We start from the raw sequence: 18,425 nt of genomic DNA on the forward strand, positions 1-18,425 counted from the left end.
AAATGCAAAAAAAACCCTATACTAAAGTTAAATGGTAACTTCCACATAACCACCTTGGACCCTGCATGTGCAGATGACAGCATGAAATGAAACGGAAACTCCTGCACTAAATTCCACATGAGGAGTTCTGCAGCAAGTCATGTAGCATACAGCAGGACAGGACCTGACACCGGGGTATGCACTGAACAAATTATGCTTAGATCAATGAGGCAACGGAAAGGTGCTGTGTGCAGATACATTCTGCCTTAAAATGTTCATGGTATTGAAGCCAAGTGCATTTTGCACTTCTAAGGAAGAAAAGCTCAGCACACTTAGCATCTCCAACCTGGAGTTTGATATGTAGTCCCACAGCAAACAGAAGCTCTCCAGCAAATTCATGTGACTTCCTTGTTTATTTGGGCTGAAAACTCTATCAAAAGAGCACTGCTTCTGAAACAACTCCCCCACCTTTGCCAAAGTTTCACAACAGGCTTTCAGCTCTTATTAACAGGAACACTTGCTTTACAAATCTAAACCTAGACAGAGTTGCATATCATTATCAGATTACACACAGACAGAAGAAATAAAAGTTCCCCCCAAACAGGCTACATTTCAGAAATCAAGATGTTACGTAGAGTATTTAATTAAAAAAAGTATTGTTTGAAATACATTCAGAGACAACTTTTTGTTCATAAGCTGACTGGCTTTTTTTTTGGTCCTTCAAGGGTAGACATGCTTCCCTTCCATAACAAGATACTACATCCAAGAATATGCAGAATGGATCTTAATAAAAGCAGAAGCCTTTTAGTCTGCATTCTCAGATATTTGGTCCTAAAAATCCTTACTTCTTAAATAATCCATTTCTAAGACTGCCAAAAAAACACACTATGATAGTAATTTTTCTATTTTACTCAGTCTTTCGCTGAAGATTATTTTTTTCTGGTTGAAAGAAGTGTTTTTCAAGAGCATTGACCAGTTCATCTAGTTCCTTCTTCAATTGCTCGACGTCACTAAAAAAAAAAAAAAGCCACACAAACACAGAAAACACTGTCAGAGTAGAGAAGTTAAAAAGAACATTTACAGCCTAATATATTGTTTTAGACAAATATTTCCTATCAATGATAGAAGTATATATACTCGAGTTCTTAAGGTGACTACAGGAGTATTATTCAATAATGAAGAGCCCTTTCCCCACCAAAGCAATGCAGAAAAGCCACTCAGCCCCTACTGCACAGCATTTACCCCTGTAAGGGACAATACCTGTTTCCAGGAGGTGCACAAAGTTCAGAATAGTATTTGATTTTGGGTTCTGTCCCACTGGTTCGCATCGTGGCCACTCCTCCATTAGCAAAAGTGAATGTAATCATTTGGCTACTTTTACTAGTTGGAAGTATCTAGAAATAGTAAGAAGAATATATTTATATATATGTAACATTTAGAAGGGGACTATAATGACTTCAAAACAAACCCCATGACCTGATGTCATATAACTAATGCATCAGCTAAAAGTAAGTTTTGTTCCATTTCCTTCAACATTGTGGTCTCGTGACCACAACAGGCAAATGACAGCTTTACCCTCAATCTGCTGGTAAAAATGCTGCTAAATATCACTGCTGGGTAACTTATTTCAACTCTAGTCAACGTTTGGGCTGTGAACAGGAGTTTCTTTATGAGGAGCTTCCCCAGGAGGAAGAAGAAACGTGGCTCATGGAAGACTAAGGAACCCCAACCTGCATCTCAGTAGACCACCTAGCTTACACTTTTTACACAAATTAACAGAAGATTGCTGCAGCACTATAGCAAGATCCTCCTCCCTCCCTTTACAGACTGCCACCTTGGAGGGCAGAGGAAGAGGGGAAATGGGGAGAGAGAAGAGGACGAAAAAGAAAAGGAAAAAAGAAATCAACCTTGATTTACTCCCCATTGAAACAAAACAATCATCCCAAACGTAACTCATCTTAGACTCAACATTGAACATAACATGTTCTAGAGTATTTCTCTGTAGAGTATTTTTACATGTGTTTGCACATACATATACATGATTGTGTGTAACAAAAATGTACTTACAGCTTTTTGATCTGGCTGGCTGCTGTCATACCCAGTAGTTAGATCCCTTATTCCAGAAACTTTAAATCTACCACAAGATTTTGGGTATGTGTTTTCTCCATCATAATTCCTGAGGTTGTCAAAAAGCTGTTGAATCACTTTAGGATCGTGACAGATGAAATATGAAGCTTTGGTAATATGGAGGCCGTATCTGTGAAGACATGATACCAATGAATTGAAAAAGTAACATTCTTATTAGAGTTACACACCACACACACACAACCCTCTATAAAGCAAGAAAAAAAGCTCATGGTCACCCAACTGTAGCATAACTTCACCCCGTTACACTTTTTAAAAGGCTCTGACACCTTAATTGTCCTATTTTACACACTTTAAGAGGGAAAGGTCTCTGCACAGGAATTTCCTTACTGATCGGAAATGAGAAAGTTTACTTTGAAATCAGAAGGAAAAAAAATGATGCCATTATTGCCTTGTGAAGATCTGAACACCACAGGAAGAGAAACAAATGTGTCTAAATAGGTCCCTTGACTGGATGCTAGCTGATCTCTTCTGAGTAAAAGTACTTTCAGGCCTTTTTCCAAGCAAACTTCAGAGGCTGCTTTCCCATTAAAGTCTTTCTATTGAACTAAACTGTTCCCGAACATCACCTCTTCACATTAGCTATTTGCTGCCAGATAGTATAATGCAGAATCTGCATCAAAAACAAGTTGCCTGATAATACAGACTTTTCAAAACAGCACGTTATTGGAAAGCATACAAGCCTGGGCTGCTTCTTTAAGTGAACTTTTCCTAAAGATGAACAGTTAATGAGCATCCTTGGTGCCAGGGAAAGTCTGAAGGGCAGAAGCTTTCGCTAACACTAGGATGCTCATGCTAGAAATCTGGAAAGCTTCTAAAGTAGCAACACATTTATACCTAAATGGAAATCTTGAATATCAATAGTTGTTAAATCAGTCTTGAGAATCCAGCAAGGGAATTAAAAAAGCCTATCCTACATTTGAAAGAAGTAACGAACCTGTTAGGACTGTGTCCTTTTCCTGATCTACCTTGGCTTTGGGATGAGGTAACAATGAGAATAGATCCCCGTACTATACCTCCAAAATACAGAGTAGAGTTTCTTCTGCTTCAACAGCAGTTCACAAGACAATCCTGACCAGGAGAAAAAGAAGTAAAGGAGTAGAAAAGTGGAACACTATACTAGCCACAAAAGCAAGCAAACAAAAATAACCGCAAAGCAAGACAAGAAAAGCCCCACAGTTACCAAGCACCTGTTAAGAAGACAGATTTGTTTTCTTCCCTGGATCTGTAGCTTTCCCATGAATGGTGGCCATGTGCATTGACAGGAACAGTCTTACTCTGAGTTGCACCTACAGGCTGCTTTTATGCTAAAGAAGCTATGACCTTCAGAGGCCTCTTCAGTGGCTGGCCACAGCAGCACTGTGGCATTGCTAAGTTCCACTCAGCTAAATTTTGTGATTTTGAAGGCAAGCTGAAGCAGGTGTTTACTGAATGAGCATTTAAAAGAGCACGCCAGAGTGCTCAAGGAACTAGCAGTTAAGGAAACTCTCAAGTCAGATACTGTATGTGCAGCTCTAGGCATGATTTTCTCTTCCATGTATTTGTCCTACTGTTTCATGAACCCGCCTAAGCTACCATGTACAACAGCTGATAAATTCCACAATTTATGCATTGGTTTTGCCACCTGATTCCTTCTTAAACTGTTGATAAAACAAGCTTGTCTAGTACTGCACACAAAGGAGAGCTCTGAGGACTGGTGAAACAAGCAACACCAAGGCTAGAGTTTTCCATGAATCTTTCTTCAGGTTCCACCACAGCTTTGTTAGTGATGCTACCAGACATGAAGAGGTGGAAAATATCCACCAGCCTGTGCTGCTCCTTCAGCACAAACAACTACAAACCCCAAACCCTCATAAGAAACATGCCCTGCCCCATGAAATCCAATAACCGTCTCAGCTATTGATTTCTGCAGGTCCTAGAATATGTTAAAAGAAAAACAAGAAGTAGCACTTAATACTGAAAGCTCTCAGAGGGACATCCAGCTGGATACAACAAATAGAATCAGTTACAGAACTTCAGCTGAATCAGCTCAAATATCAGTATTCAGGAGCAGAAAGACAAACCAACACATTAGTTTGATCCAAAAATGATCCAAAAATGAAAGACAGAATGATATAGCATAGCTATAGCGCCATCTAGAATTAATTTAATCACCAATAGCCCTGCAAGCAGGACAGAAACAAGCTGGCTTCAATGAGTAACATAAATATGCCAGAGCTACTTAGGCACACTCTGCCATTAATGCTTGTGTGCATCTAGTATGTTTAAGCAGCAAGAAGCACTGTGAACTCCACAGTGCAACAATACTTCTGGTAAAAACAAAAGTAGACAAAAAACTCCAGTCCTATGTACAAGAAAGAGCCCACGAGCAGAACTTCTCAAATAGAGGAAAGCCTTCAGAAAGACAAGCAAAAATGCTATGAAAAAATCTCATTAACAGATTAAGAATTAAAAAAGTAATTCTATTCTTTTAATACCTTAAAATGACATAAAAACAAGTCATATGTGTGTTCATACCCACGAAATAGGAGAGCTTTCTAGATCACTGTTACCATACTCCTGTACTTCTATTTCTTCATGTACTGTAGGTTACTATCAGGTCCTATTAACCAATGTATGTGGAATGGAGAAAATCTGATTATTAGACAATTATAAACAAACTCACTCATCATAGACTGCTTTCAGCTGCTGAGACAAAGACATATTCCTGGTTGCCAAAAAACTAGCCATCTCTGCAGTTATAACAGCAGCACTGACACCATCTTTGTCCAGAACAGCAGGACAGCACATATATCCTAAACAAAGGAAAATTTAATGTATATTATTTACATATTTGATTTTTATAAGAAAAGTAGATAGTATGGAATAGAAGAGTAGCACTGGTGGAGGAGGGGAACATAAGAATGGACATTGTTCAAAGGAGAAATGTGTATTGCCATACTACACACATTTCAGAATTAAACCAAAAATATTTTCAGCATAGCCTAGGATTTGAAAATTATTTACCTTCTAATCAACATTAATCTCAATAATCAAAGTATTTAATGAATTTTCAGCGCTTATTTGTATCTTATCTGTGCCACATGCTCCTGAGTACTTTTGGAATTCTCATAAAAAGAAACACACACTTTAGGAAAAATACAAGCATGGCATTTTCTCTTAAATGTGAGTATCCTTACATAGTAGCATATGTTAACACTGGTAATTATCCATGAGGTAGTCACATTTCCTCTGGTCTTCAGGCACTGAGATACTCAAGAAATTGTGCTACAGCTTTACAATCTCTGTCTTACATACTAATAACTTTTCCCTATGTCTTTCCAGTTTACAAGTATTGTTTGGAGGAGCTTTTACTTTATGCTGTTCATGTTTAAACTTAAGTGTCAGCTACACATACTCAACTTGACATTTAAAGAAATGTGTTTTTTTGGTTTATTTTGTGTTTAAATAGCTTGTAGGGAATTTGCAGCCCAAGTCTACATGGCCATTACTGAAAATATATCCACCTAGCTTGCATCACCATACTTGGTGCTAAACAGAGATGAGGATTGCATACTAGTAATATCAATCAGCCAAATGGATGATATCAATTACTCCTATTAAGTTGAGGCCATTTGGCTACACAACTATTTTTGGCAGTAGTCCACTTTCACTATTTCACAGGACTCTACAACGCAATACTCTCTTTCATACCTATAGCCTCTTCAAACGCAAAAAGAACAGCTTTTCCCTGATCCATGAGCTGTTTGGCACGGTTCCCCATCCACTTAAAACCTGTCAGTGTTTCCTACAGCAGCGAGGATGACAAAAAAAACAAAACAACATTAAGAATAAAAACAATGTTTGACAGAGATAGAGGACGCAAAACACCGTGTAGGAAAGCAAATAAAAGGATATAGAATAAACCCGTAACAGCTTACCTCAAAGTGAAAACCTTCCTTTAGTGCAATTGCTCTCAGGATTTTGGAAGATACTGTACTAGATAACATGTAGACATCTTTAATGGCACAAGCATCCCTATTCTGATTTTTCCAGCAAGTGAAGATCCACCACCCCAAAAGAGCTCCCAGTTCATTTCCAGAAAACACCTTCCATTCACCACTTGAGGAAAAAAAAAAAAAAAAGAAAGTATATGAATTCAAAGGACAGTACTGGAAAAAAAGTCTAGTGGTTCTTCCATACGTGAATACTAGCAAATAAACCCACCACATTTGAATTCCAAATGACAGTAACAAGGCGTTTTGTATCCATTAAGAAAAAAAAATCTTCCCCAAAGAATTCTGAAGTTATATTACTCCTCAGTCATATTTACCAGCTTATGAATTTGTCCAAAGATGAAAGTGATATTTCCAGCATATTTTAAATTAAAAAAAAAAAAAAAAAAAAAAAAAGCCAGTCGATACAGATCACAAAAATCAATGGCACAGATGTGAAAATACAATTCTCAAATAATCAGTAGTTTTGGTCAACTTGGTAACAAATACATCGATCTGTCATTAAGGAAAAGTGGAAACAGAAATCAAGAAGTTCAAAAATATATACATTAAAACTGACCCATTGTTAGAACAAGAAAAATAGAAGGAAAAAAAGGGAAAAAAACGGATGTTAGAATAGCACAAAAATGCCAATCATGAAAGGGGACAGAGAAATTGTCAAATTAGCAAAAATGAATACCTACAGAAACAGCACCTGTTGTGAAAGAGAAGCAGATTCGGTCTCCTGTATTTATTGATGCCATCAGGCACTAAGCAATGCATGGTAACAATTAGCCTAAAAGAGCTGAGAGAATGTGCTCCAGCAGGAGTTTGTGTCAAAGCAGACATACGAATACTATGGAAGCCTATATTTGTATCTGATTAGTGTATAAAAAGCTGCAGTGGAATTTGGAAATGACGCAGGACCAAAAGTTAGGTGACAATTAAGGCTGGCTAAACAATTAGCAAAGAGGCAGCAGAACAAAAGCACCATACACTCAATGGTGGTAATTACAATAAACTAACAACCCCCTCCGAGACTGTGGTAGCTATGTTTTTAGACAAATGAAAAAAAAAAATGCAAAAGAAAAACTGCCATCTTTGAAGGTGGTACCAGATGAAAACACATTATCTGGTGAGCAAAATGGATACTTGCACTATCTCCTTCTGCTGGGCTTTTGGAATTTGTGGATGACAAATATTTCAGCCTGAAATCAGTTATGCAATCAGTGAAGATATCTTTCAAGAAACCATTTCATGTTTTGGGTACCAAGGACTGTTGCCATGATTTTATCTCTCTCTCTCATGTGTTAAAAAAGCATGAGTTCATTCATACTACATATTTTTGTGTCTTAGTCCAAAAAACAAAACTATTCTATCTTCTTCTGAAACACAGGTAGTTGGAATACCTCAAATCTGTCGGACCTTTAAGTCCAAAATGGTTTGCATTTGTTACTATTTGTTACTATACCTTTCTTGTTTCTCAGCTACTGCAAGTCGATCAGCATCTGGATCATTTGCTAGAACGATTTTTGCCCCATCTTTTTCAGCCAAAGCAAAAGATAACGTCTAGAAACAGTGATAAGCAACATCAGAGAAGCATTAATACTCCCAAATAATATTTTTGCATTCTTTACAGACTTTAAATAAACTTAGCTGGTTTATTTAATCTCAAACACCCAAAGTCATGATGTGTGTCTACAAACAAACAAAACAACAACAAAAACCACTACCCCAACCACTTCATTTACATTTAACCAACTCACAGGCTATAAGCCTGGCAACAGTTGAGCATGAGCAGGATATTTAATTTCACCGACATCATTCCACTTTTGTAGCCTGATTCAAAAGCTAGATATATTCAATAGGGTCTTTAATAATAAAATGATCATACTTGTATCAGAAATTCCAGCCTCCTAATGATCAGGATTGCCACTGAGGTTTGGGAACAATTTAGTCTTTGTATTTCAGATGTAAACTAGAAACTTTCCCAAACTGACGGTGAAGATCTTTACTTTTTATTTATTAATTTTTAAAAAGAACTGTATTACTTTGCTTTGCATGCAGATGATGCACATTCTGATAGAGAGAACAAAATACAGTTTAAAGTTATAGCTAATTATTACCTGACTGGTTCAAAGAGTTATGAATTTTAATGAAATGATACAAACAAAATCCTCGATAAATGTTAAGATCTAAAAACAGAAATAAAATAATCTTTTAACCAATATTTATAGCCATGACTGTTGGCAGAAAGGAAACAGCCAACTTGCTTGACACATTTCGTAACTATAAAGATATATATATATATTTATAAATATTGATAAGTAATAAATATATATATTTACCAGAACACCTTTGCCTTCCTCAGGATTTGGGTACTTCACTGTGGGAAACTCTGGATCAGGATCCTTCTGCTCCGGAACAGCAAAAGGAGGTCTAAGGTCAAATGCCTCAAAGGCCAACTGCACAAATTTATGACCTACACCATGCACAGAAGTGTGAACAAATTTCAAGTTTGTTTCCTTGTTGATATTCCTGAAATAAAACAGATTAAACTTGAATATGGCAGGATATTCTACATGAAAATTCACTATGTTTGGGAACTGATGTGACTCGTTATTCTACAGCACTGTTAACATGAAAAACTAAAGGAGGTTGCTTTTTAAAAGTAATGACTCCAAAATTGGTTTAGCCACATTTTTCAGCTCGGCGAGTTACTGGAAATATCTAATGTTCTGGTACACGCAAACCACTGGAATAAGACAGTACGCTCTATACACCTCAAAGGAGGCGAGTGGAAAACAAATAAAACTGACTAGTAAGATTCTTCATCCCCAACTCTGGCATTTAAGCCATCTCCAAAGAACAGTGAACCTGCTGGAGCATGTCTCATTTGAACTCATTCATTTTTATAAATTACATTGCTAAAAATGTGAGACACGTAAAGGCATTCAAACTCCTGAGACGTTTACCTCCTATTCGGGAGAAAGAAAAAAAAAAAAAAAAAAAACATTATTTCTCATATAGGCTTGCCTTTCTAGTAACATTGACTGAGATTTTAGCACCAGTTACTAGCGACTACTGGTAGTTCAAATTTTGATGCAAGTAGGCAGATTAACAGGCTGTTGCTTATCTAACACAAATTGATTCTACCTGATAATCTCGAAGAGAAACATCCACTTCATTTCATTAGGTGAAGCTTATGCTGAGCAAGTGACAGCAATACACTGGTGCAAGGCTTCCAAGGTTACCAGGAGCACATGCAAGGCTAGAATTATAGAGCAAGATCATCTGTCAAAACTGTCTGAAAAGCCTGGTTCACCTACTCTCTTAACAGCTCATTTTAAGGCTGTGATTCAACAACATTAAATTAGATAGTCAGTGCCAACTCTTAGCTTGCCTCTAGCTACACAGAATAGTCCCAGTCTTCCAGCAGCATTTGGCTGATGCATGGCCACACTAGTCCAGGGAGATAATATAATCAGAAACTAGCTTTTGCTGGGTTAGATTTCTGCCAGAACAACTTTATTAACTGGCTTGCTATGTTACCACACCGCTGCCAGAACTACTGCAAAAGATCACAGGAATGCACAGACAGAACTGGAAAACACAACAGAATTGTGGCTGCCCTGAGTTTGATCAATTTAAATTCCCATGCTGACATACCAGCTGGAAAATCCTGTACCTTAGCAGAGTTAACACCAGTTACCTGTGAAAGCACTGCTTCTGTATGTCTTTGAAATATTCCTTATTGACAGTGGCATATGGGTCATGAAGTAGCACACTGCTGTCAATTAGTTTATCATCCCAAGCCTGAGGCCACGGCTCTTGATTCTCCTCAATAGCCTGAGAAATTCCTTTGTCGTGAGGGGAAATGATCTGAGCACCATTTTCCCAGTAAACCTAAATGATAAATGTGGTAAGAGAGTATTTTGGTCATTAATAATGTAGTATTAATAATGTAGGACAGCTTTGCAATTTTTTGTTGGCCAAGATGTATTTGATAGGATATTACAGTAAATTCAACTGAAGTATACCCAGAGTATTTTTCTGTTGATATTCTCAGTGTTTTATTTCAAACACCATTTTTGTTCTACAAAAAAAGCTATTAATTTTTTATCAGAGTATGCTGAAATTCATAATGAAACACAAAACGAGGCTCAGCTCATTTACTGAGAAAACTCAAATATCAGTCTGGCTGCTAGCCTTGGAATTGATGATATTGAATTCCCCATGACATTTCAGATACTTTCCACATGATTCTTAGATATAATCATTTTATATAAAAAGAATTCTTTGGAAAAATTGTCAATGTCAATTGTCAATGAAATGCATTTATCACAAAATACATTAAAGAGAAAGGCATAAAACCCCTGTAGCTGCCTACAGCAGCAACCTTGCCACAATAGCAAGCACAAATTCAACTAAGCTTCAAGATGTTCATTACTTTAGTCCTCTGTTGTTGATTTTTAGTCGCCCACACATCCAACAGCAGGTTTTACGTTTTATGTATAAACAGAATTATGTTTTAATTTTTGGCAGTTGTTGGCATAGTTCCTCTTACTGATGGTTTACAAACCGCAGATTTAAAGAAAGATAACTAACAGCATCTGGGTCATGCATACATGTAGCTCAAATAACAAAAAACATCAGCAAAAATGAAGTTAATTTAAAAAGTAATTGATAAAACATCCAAATGGATGTGAAAAAGCCATCAAAAAGAATCCAGAAAATAGATCATACGGGATTACCTTGTAACCGTTATCTTGTTTTGGATTGTGGGAAGCTGTAACCATAATTCCAGCACAAAGTTTCAGATGAGTTACTGTATATGGCTGTAACAAGAAAAGGTTAATTGAAGCAGAATACAAAAAATATTATAGGAGGTTTTATTCCCATTCTTATGAGAATACTTCCATACTGCTAAATAAAAACGTCAGGATAGGATTCCTACAGACTGACTCCCTAAAGCAGAAGCTAAGCAGTACTTGATCCACTATGCCCTGTGTGGTACAACCTTAGTCCTTGCCACTTCTTGTGCATCTTTCCATTAATATATATTTACCACTGCTTCAGATACCTTGTGGCTCACTAAAGTAGTGTTTTAATAGAGGGAAGCTGAATGCAAGTGTTGCCTGCTGCAGAATGACTTGAGATACCTCAGGTGTGTAAGAATGTAACGTCTGTTGGGGTCATGACAGAACTTCGTGTACAGCAAAGAGAATGAAAACTGCAGCATTCTCATCCATATCTTCTTTTGAGAGCAGTTCTTTGAGCAACTACTCCATCATGGTGTAGAAGAGAATTGTTCTGGAGAGAGCTATTCTAAATTAATCCAAAATGGATGGAGTGAATAACAGAAATAAAGCATTATTTGTGACCAAAGGTCCAGCTGGAATTCACTTCTATCTAATTTCTATTTAATAGCAAATAAAATCAACTGTAGTTCTTGCAACACTGCTTTGAGCTGCTCCACAAAGAAGAATCTGGCACTGTATCTACCAAAATTTGAATCAATAAAAGAATGCTACATACGAAGTCTTCAACCCTCTATGCTCTGCAGCTTTCACCGGAACAACAGTTATCAGAGGAGAAACTGTTACATGTAGTGTAACAGTAAGTTTTTCTCTTTATTGTTCTAGAGCACTGATCCTAAGTGTAACATACACCTACATGTCTAATTTCCACCTAGGTGGTGTACATTCAGACACATTCAGTAACTCCTGGCATAACATTAATGCACTCTTAACAACCTGTATTTTCAGAAAGCTACCATGGATTCAATATGTCAAAAAAGAAAAAAGAAAATCATGAACTAAACTTCAAAGTTTCAGAAGTTTCAAACTTCTTAGTTCGGTCAGATTTCAGACTCCCCCAGCATCTAGCTCTGCAGCCTCCTCACGAGGGGAGCGGAGGGGCAGGCACTGAGCTCTGCTCTCTGGGGACAGCGACAGGACCCGAGGGAACGGCATGGAGCTGGGACAGGGGAGGGTCAGGCTGGGGGTTAGGTTCTGCCCCTAGAGGTGGCCGGGCACTGGGACAGGCTCCCAGGGCAGTGGCCACGGCACCGAGCCTGTTGGAGTTCAAGAAGCATTTGGATAATGTTCTCAAATATCTAGTCTGATTTTTGGGTGGTCCTGTATGCGGCCAGGAGTTGGACTCAATGATCCTTGAGAGTCCCTTCCAACTTGGGATATTCTATCATTCTATTAAACTAGAAACTATGAGATGTTTTCTATGGGAAATATTCCTGAAAGTGTGAATGAATACAAACATGGCCCACTGTCATAGGTATTCTACTAAGTTTCTTCAGTCTATGGCTGTGGATGTTGCAAACCAAATCTAGCTAAACAAGCATAAAACAAACTATAGTTAGAGTTTAAGACGTCAAAAGCGGTTTGTCTAGTTTTCCTTAATGTATTAATTTTTGATATCTCACAGAATTTGTGTATATAGATATGTTATAGAAAAACCTACCACAAAAGGCGTTGGAGTTATATCAGAGAACAGATAAACTGGAACTCCCCGGCTGATGAAGGTATTAGCAGCAAGTCTTGCAAACCTATTAACAAGAACAAAAAATGTGGAAATTTATTCCTTTTCTCACCAATTAATTTCCTAAAATTCACATTCTTTCTCTCCCCCACTCCAATTAAGAAATAAAATAAATCCAAATATTATATGCAATTCAAATGTTTTCACTCCCTATTCCCAATGGACAAAACACAACTATAAGAACTGCTTTGGTATTAAGAAAACATAAAAGTATTCTAAAACCTTGAATTAATTCATTCTAGAGAAAGATAAAAAATTGTCTAAATGGTTATAAGGCCATAACAAATCGTGTAAGACGTCTACAAAATACCTAAACGGTACCTTTTGCTACTACCTCCACTTGAAAGATGGGCACGAGCATCAAAACCAATCACAACTCCTCTCTTTTTCAGGTCACTGAAATTCTTTTCAAGGTATCTGCAAAATCCCTGAAGACAACAACAAATCCACTTCATTAGCATAATCGTAATATTTAATATATCATTGTATTAAGATGATCACTAAGATGTTCACGTCTTAGAGAGGTAAGCACACACCATCTCACTGAACTGCACTGCCATTCAATTCATCTAGGACCAACAAACACCGGCACCAAAACCCTTCAAATCAATATAATGCCGTTTGCCAGCATTTATGCACTTTTCCAGAAATGAGAACCAATTCCAGAAAGAAACACTTAACACGATTAGTCTGAACTGCAGATTTTGAGAAATGATTTAGTTTTTCTAGGTCTCAGACGAGGAAGTGAACAACTGGCCAACATTTCACTTTCTGAATTGCATCTCATCCTTGATAACGACACCTGTTTAGGGCAGCAGCAGTCCACGCAACAGCAATTTCAAGGACTAATCTACTTTGGTACCTACATGCGTGCAGACATACTCACTGCACTTACGTAAATTTACATGCAACATGCACGATGTTTAGCTGAATGCTGGCTACCTTCTTTTTTATTGTTTTGTTTTGTAGTTGTTATGCCAGGATTAATTCATCCTTAGCTTAACTAGCTGTGTATGAATTTATTTGCAAATCAAATATGGAAGGTAACTTATTTTACCAGCTTAAGAGCTTCACTCTGCATATTTTTGGCGATCAGCACTAAAAATTATTTAAATGACTTCTGAAAATTGGGAGAACAGTAAAAAAACAAACAAAAAACTTGTACTTCCACAGAATGACCATTTGCTTGTTGTGAGGCCCTTCCATTCCTACATCCACCCAGCTAAATGAGATAATATGATGAACACAATACCTGTGTTGTCTGGATAATAGTCAAGTCATTCATGTGAGAAATTCCTGCTCCCATGGCAGCCCTGAGCCCTGCTGTGCCAAATTCCATCCGCAAGCCAAAGCATTTCTGTAGTTCTTCCACATTTCCTTCAGCAACCAGTTGCTTCACTATTGCAGAAGTTTTTGGATTCTGTAGGTAAAAAACAAACAAACAAAAAAACAAAAAACATTTCTAAAATATCTGAATTTCATGGGGTTTGTTTTCAAATACCTTTAAGCTTCTTAATAGAACTGACATTCTTTCCCATGTTCTCTACTGGATTACTTCAGTATTACAACAGCACACCACCTCTGGAACCCTGGAACTTTTGCAGCATATTCTGGATATGATAAGTCAGAACAATTTCAACTACTCCTTACTTAGCTTTATCTCCTTAAGTGAACATGCTGCTTTGACAGCAGCATATATATCAATTAGGAAAGTGAAAAGATTTCCAAGATGTCAAAATTAAGTTTTTCTTGTTTTAAAACAAACCCCAGTCTTTGCAGTTCAGAGAATTTTTGTCATCAGAACACAATTACTCTAAAACTAGCAGAGAATAAGATAGGCTCATGACTACGAAATATTACTTCCACAGTGCTGTGAGTTAAAAACAACCAACCAAACCAAGAAAAACCACATATGGTTGTCTGAGGGTTGGTTAACAAGAAAGAGCAGTAACAAAACTAAACAGACTGGTCAGAAGATAAAGGTAACAATTGACACAAAATATGTGTGTGTTTGAAAACATATGAAAGGTAACATTCAAGATGAAAGCTTGACTACTAAGGCGGAATTCCTAAATACAATGACTGTGCAGATAAGTGATGTGCAGCCTCATCAGGCTTGTTATAAACAGTGAAAAGTTTCTTTTCTAAGTCTTCCTCCTTTTCTTGGTGTATTACTTGCATGATACAACTATTACCAGCTCGTTTCTGGAATTAGTGAAGTCCTGTATTCCACAACACCTCAGTAACGTGGGATTTGTCAAGTTTAACATTCATTTGACTCCCTGAAAGCTGATGAGCCGAGAGGGCAGATGGCACACTCCAGCCACTAGGCAACGGCGTTATGCAAAGAGGCAGCATGCTCCACAGGTTAGTCACAGCACCATTACACACACTTCACACTGGAGTACAAAGATTATTATTTCCAAATGATCACGAGCTTTGACTTCTGGTCAACCAAATGACCTCATGAAAGTCAGACTTTACTATTTCCTGGATAACCCAGGCATGCTTAGAGCAAACGAAGCCATATCATCCTGGGCACAAATAGATTTTCTTCCCTGCATCTCCAGAAAGTGCTGAAGAACACACACAACAGCACTCATCTGGGTGAACTTTTATGAAAGTGCCTAAGCCTTCTGTGCATCAAAGTGAGACCACAGTTTGTAACACCTAATAACCAAACCATGTTTTTCTTAGACATCATATTACACTTAAAAATTGTGGATGCCTCCTGCCCTAATCACTGATCTACGTACCTGCTGCTGAAGGGCAAATGTGGTAGTTTAAATAAATACTCAAAAAGCTAACAAGGCTTTGCGTGAATAAGCAAACTGTATAATGCAGAACAAGCTGGACTCGGTACGGAAAAAAGTTGTTCTTCCCAGGTGCCATAAGCAAGTATGTACCCTTGAATTACTGAATTCCAGCTTAAGAATTAGCAATTTACCAATGCAGGAATGCTGCAACTGAACCATCCTTGCAGAAGGCTCAACTTAATTCTGATAATTAGACAGAAAAAGCTTGGTTGTGTGCCTTCAGTTCTCTGTGTTATTCCCCCCTGCCCCATTAGAAGCATTATAAAAACATAATGGTAAAATTTCAGCCCAAGTCTGTTTAATACAAACACAGGACTTTTTTGGACACACGATTTTTCCAGAATTACTGTTATAATTGTTTACGGCTATATTCTCCTAAGAATCTGCTTTTCTTTTTCTTTTTTTTCTTTTTGAATGTACATACTATTGTCCCCATTTTGTTTCAAGCCTTGCAGAACTCTGGGAGTATTATGATGCCAGTGTATATAGTTTTGGGAAAAAAAAAAAAAAAAACCAAAAATAAACCAACTTTTTAAAAGCAGAAGAATCTCTATAAAAGGACCCAATTGTATCTGAAGGATGAAGTGAAGTGCTGCTTTTTTTTCATTCCTCTTTGCTTCTCTCTTTTTTCTATTCTCAAACAAGTTGGATAAGATTTTGAGAATACTGATGTCTCTGACTACAGCAGCAGGTGTTATAATACAGAATTAATATCCATTACTGCAATTTACTTAAACATCACCTTGTTACATATGAGTTATTTACACTAAATGAAGGCCCTAGAGATGGTTCCTCAGTGTAAAAAGTCCTCTCAAGGTTTTAAAGTAGAGGGACAGCTTCTGACTAAACAAGTTTTGTTTTTATTAAAAAGAGAAGCTACCTTCTATCCATAATTTTATGTTTGATAAAAGAATGAATTACAAATATGATACTTATGTAATGAATACAGTGACGAAAAGAGCCTGGTAATATGCACAGTAATTGTTACCTCCAGTGAAGTCAGCAGGACCATTTCCATGCATAAGGGTTTGCTCTTGCAAACTATTATTTTGCAAGAAACGTGCAGCTTATCATCATTAAAAATTAACTTCTCCCTTCAAATTCAAAAGCAGTCCTTCCCGTGGAGTTTTTTTTTTTTTTTATATCAGAGTAAATGGACAAGGGTTATATCAGATTAGGCTGTTGCTCAATGCAAACACTGTAGGAGCTCCCTGAGAAATGAATGACAATACCTTGCTACTTTCAGCAATCTGCAACGAGGTATTACATACTGGTCAAATATTACTGCAGTCAAAGACGCAACTGTTAACAAAGAGCTAGCCTTCAAAGAGGTAACGATAGTTCAAGGGATGCTGAATTTCACAAGGGTTTCACAAAATAATTGGAATAACCAATTAAAATGAATTGATTAAGCAGAAAACTGGAATATAATTAACATTAGTCAAGGAAGTTATTTTACTGAAAAAAAGCACCCTTTAAAACCAGACTTTTCTCTAAAATCAATTAAGCTGAAAAAAATTTACACAGAACCTGATCTAATACCCTAACAGCTCTGAACAAGGGGTTAGTATGGCACTGCAGCATCATTAACAGGAATAGAGCTGTCAATCTTCAATGAAGTATCACAACAAATTGGAAGTACTTCCAATGATGGCCTTTAGAACCTGGAACTAATTTTATATATATGTGTGTGTGTACTTTATGTTTTCATTGATGGTCTTGAATAAGCAGAAGAATAACCAAACAAACAAATATGTAGGCCACACAAAACCTATACAGTATTGTACATTGATTTAAAAAAAGGTCAGCCATTGAAAGCAATGTAAGTGAGACAAATAGCCAACACGTTCCACAAAGAAAACTAATTTCATGTACGGAGAGAAAAAATGCAAACCACATATAGCAAATGCAGACCTGAATCTTAGTGGGAAACGCAGCAACAAGCGGCTACATAAGCACTTCCAAAACAGCCCCATGGCAAAAAGTTCCTTTAGACATGTAGAACACAGAAATAAACAGAGGGTTTTACTTCTGCGTACAGTACTACCCAGATCCAAACTGCGGACAGAGAGCTGTTTTAAGGAGTTTAAGCACCTTCCCAGGAACAGACGTACTGCGTACTAAAGCGATGGCAGAAAAAGGGAGCAAGAGGCGAGGCACCAGGCCGCCGTGGAGGTTCAGTTTCTGAGGGCAGGAGGCGATGCTGCCCCCTGCGTTTCCCGGTCCTTTTCGAGGCCAGCGTTTTTGGAAAGCGCATTTGAGCAAAGGGCAGCATGGAGGCACCCGCAGGTTTTCGTACTCTGCGACAGGCAACGCGGCGAGGCATCCTCCGAGGCTGCTCTGACAGGGAGCCGGGTCCCCGCAGCAGGACGGACAGACACACAGACACACAGACAGACAGACAGACAGCACCCCCGCTGCCAGATCCCCCCGAGAACCCAGCGCCTCCCTCCCCAAGCCCCCAAGGGACCGAGTCGCCCCCTCTCCGCCCGGGGCCGGCCTGGCAGGGCGCCGGGCTCCCCTCACCTTGTCCCACAGCAGCCACTGCTCGGCCGCCCGCCTGAGCGCCGCGTCCCCGGCCATGGTGCCGCCCGGCCGCCTCAGCCTCAGCCCCAGCCGCAGCCCCGGCCGCCCCGCTCCTTCCCTCTTCCGCAGCGGGGCCGGGCCGTGCCGAGCCGCCCCACCTCCGCCCCGCCCGAGGCCGGGGTCAGGGCCGCCATGTCGCGGTTCCTTCAGCCCGGCCGCGGGGCGTTCAGGGCGGCGGGGGAGGGCTGAGGGTTTTAGCGGCGCTTTCGTGCGTTGGGTGCAGAAATCGGCAGGGTCCTGCGCTTGTCTGCGAGGGCAGAGCTCCTAGCTAGAGAGCAGCCAGCCTTCCCTCGGGGAAATGCGAGCCGAGAGCTGCCTGCGCCTGCAGGCAAGGAGGGGAGCAGCCCGGGGGCTCTGCTGCCACTGC

At 38.8% G+C, this 18,425-nt stretch overlaps 1 protein-coding gene across 1 annotated transcript; it reads right to left on the reverse strand.

The window, feature by feature from the left end:
• Nucleotides 1–373: 373 nt before the first annotated feature.
• Nucleotides 374–18,084, reverse strand: PGM2 (phosphoglucomutase 2). Its single transcript, XM_032186848.1, has 14 exons — nt 17,999–18,084; nt 13,909–14,076; nt 12,978–13,084; nt 12,579–12,663; nt 10,853–10,936; nt 9,811–10,004; nt 8,447–8,636; nt 7,570–7,667; nt 6,045–6,225; nt 5,818–5,911; nt 4,790–4,919; nt 2,047–2,236; nt 1,240–1,373; nt 374–989 (listed from the first exon to the last, which is right to left on the reverse strand). Exons 1-14 carry the CDS (start codon nt 18,053–18,055, stop codon nt 887–889), a joined length of 1,815 nt encoding a protein of 604 aa, XP_032042739.1. The 5' UTR covers nt 18,056–18,084; the 3' UTR covers nt 374–886.
• Between the last annotated feature and the right edge of the window lie 341 nt (nt 18,085–18,425).

Source organism: Aythya fuligula, chromosome 4 (genome assembly GCF_009819795.1).
Source record: "Aythya fuligula isolate bAytFul2 chromosome 4, bAytFul2.pri, whole genome shotgun sequence".
Classification (NCBI taxonomy): Eukaryota; Metazoa; Chordata; class Aves; order Anseriformes; family Anatidae; genus Aythya; species Aythya fuligula.

Coding starts and splice junctions, on each gene's coding strand:
- PGM2 (XM_032186848.1), bottom strand. CDS start 18,055: ATGGCCGGGGACGCGGCGCTCAGGCGGGCGGCCGAGCAGTGGCTGCTG. Junction 7,668..8,446: donor AGGAAGGCAAAGGTGTTCTG/GTAAATATATAT, acceptor CACTGTTTCTAG/ACGTTATCTTTTGCTTTGGC. Junction 4,920..5,817: donor TGCGTTTGAAGAGGCTATAG/GTATGAAAGAGA, acceptor TCCTTTGTTTAG/GATATATGTGCTGTCCTGCT.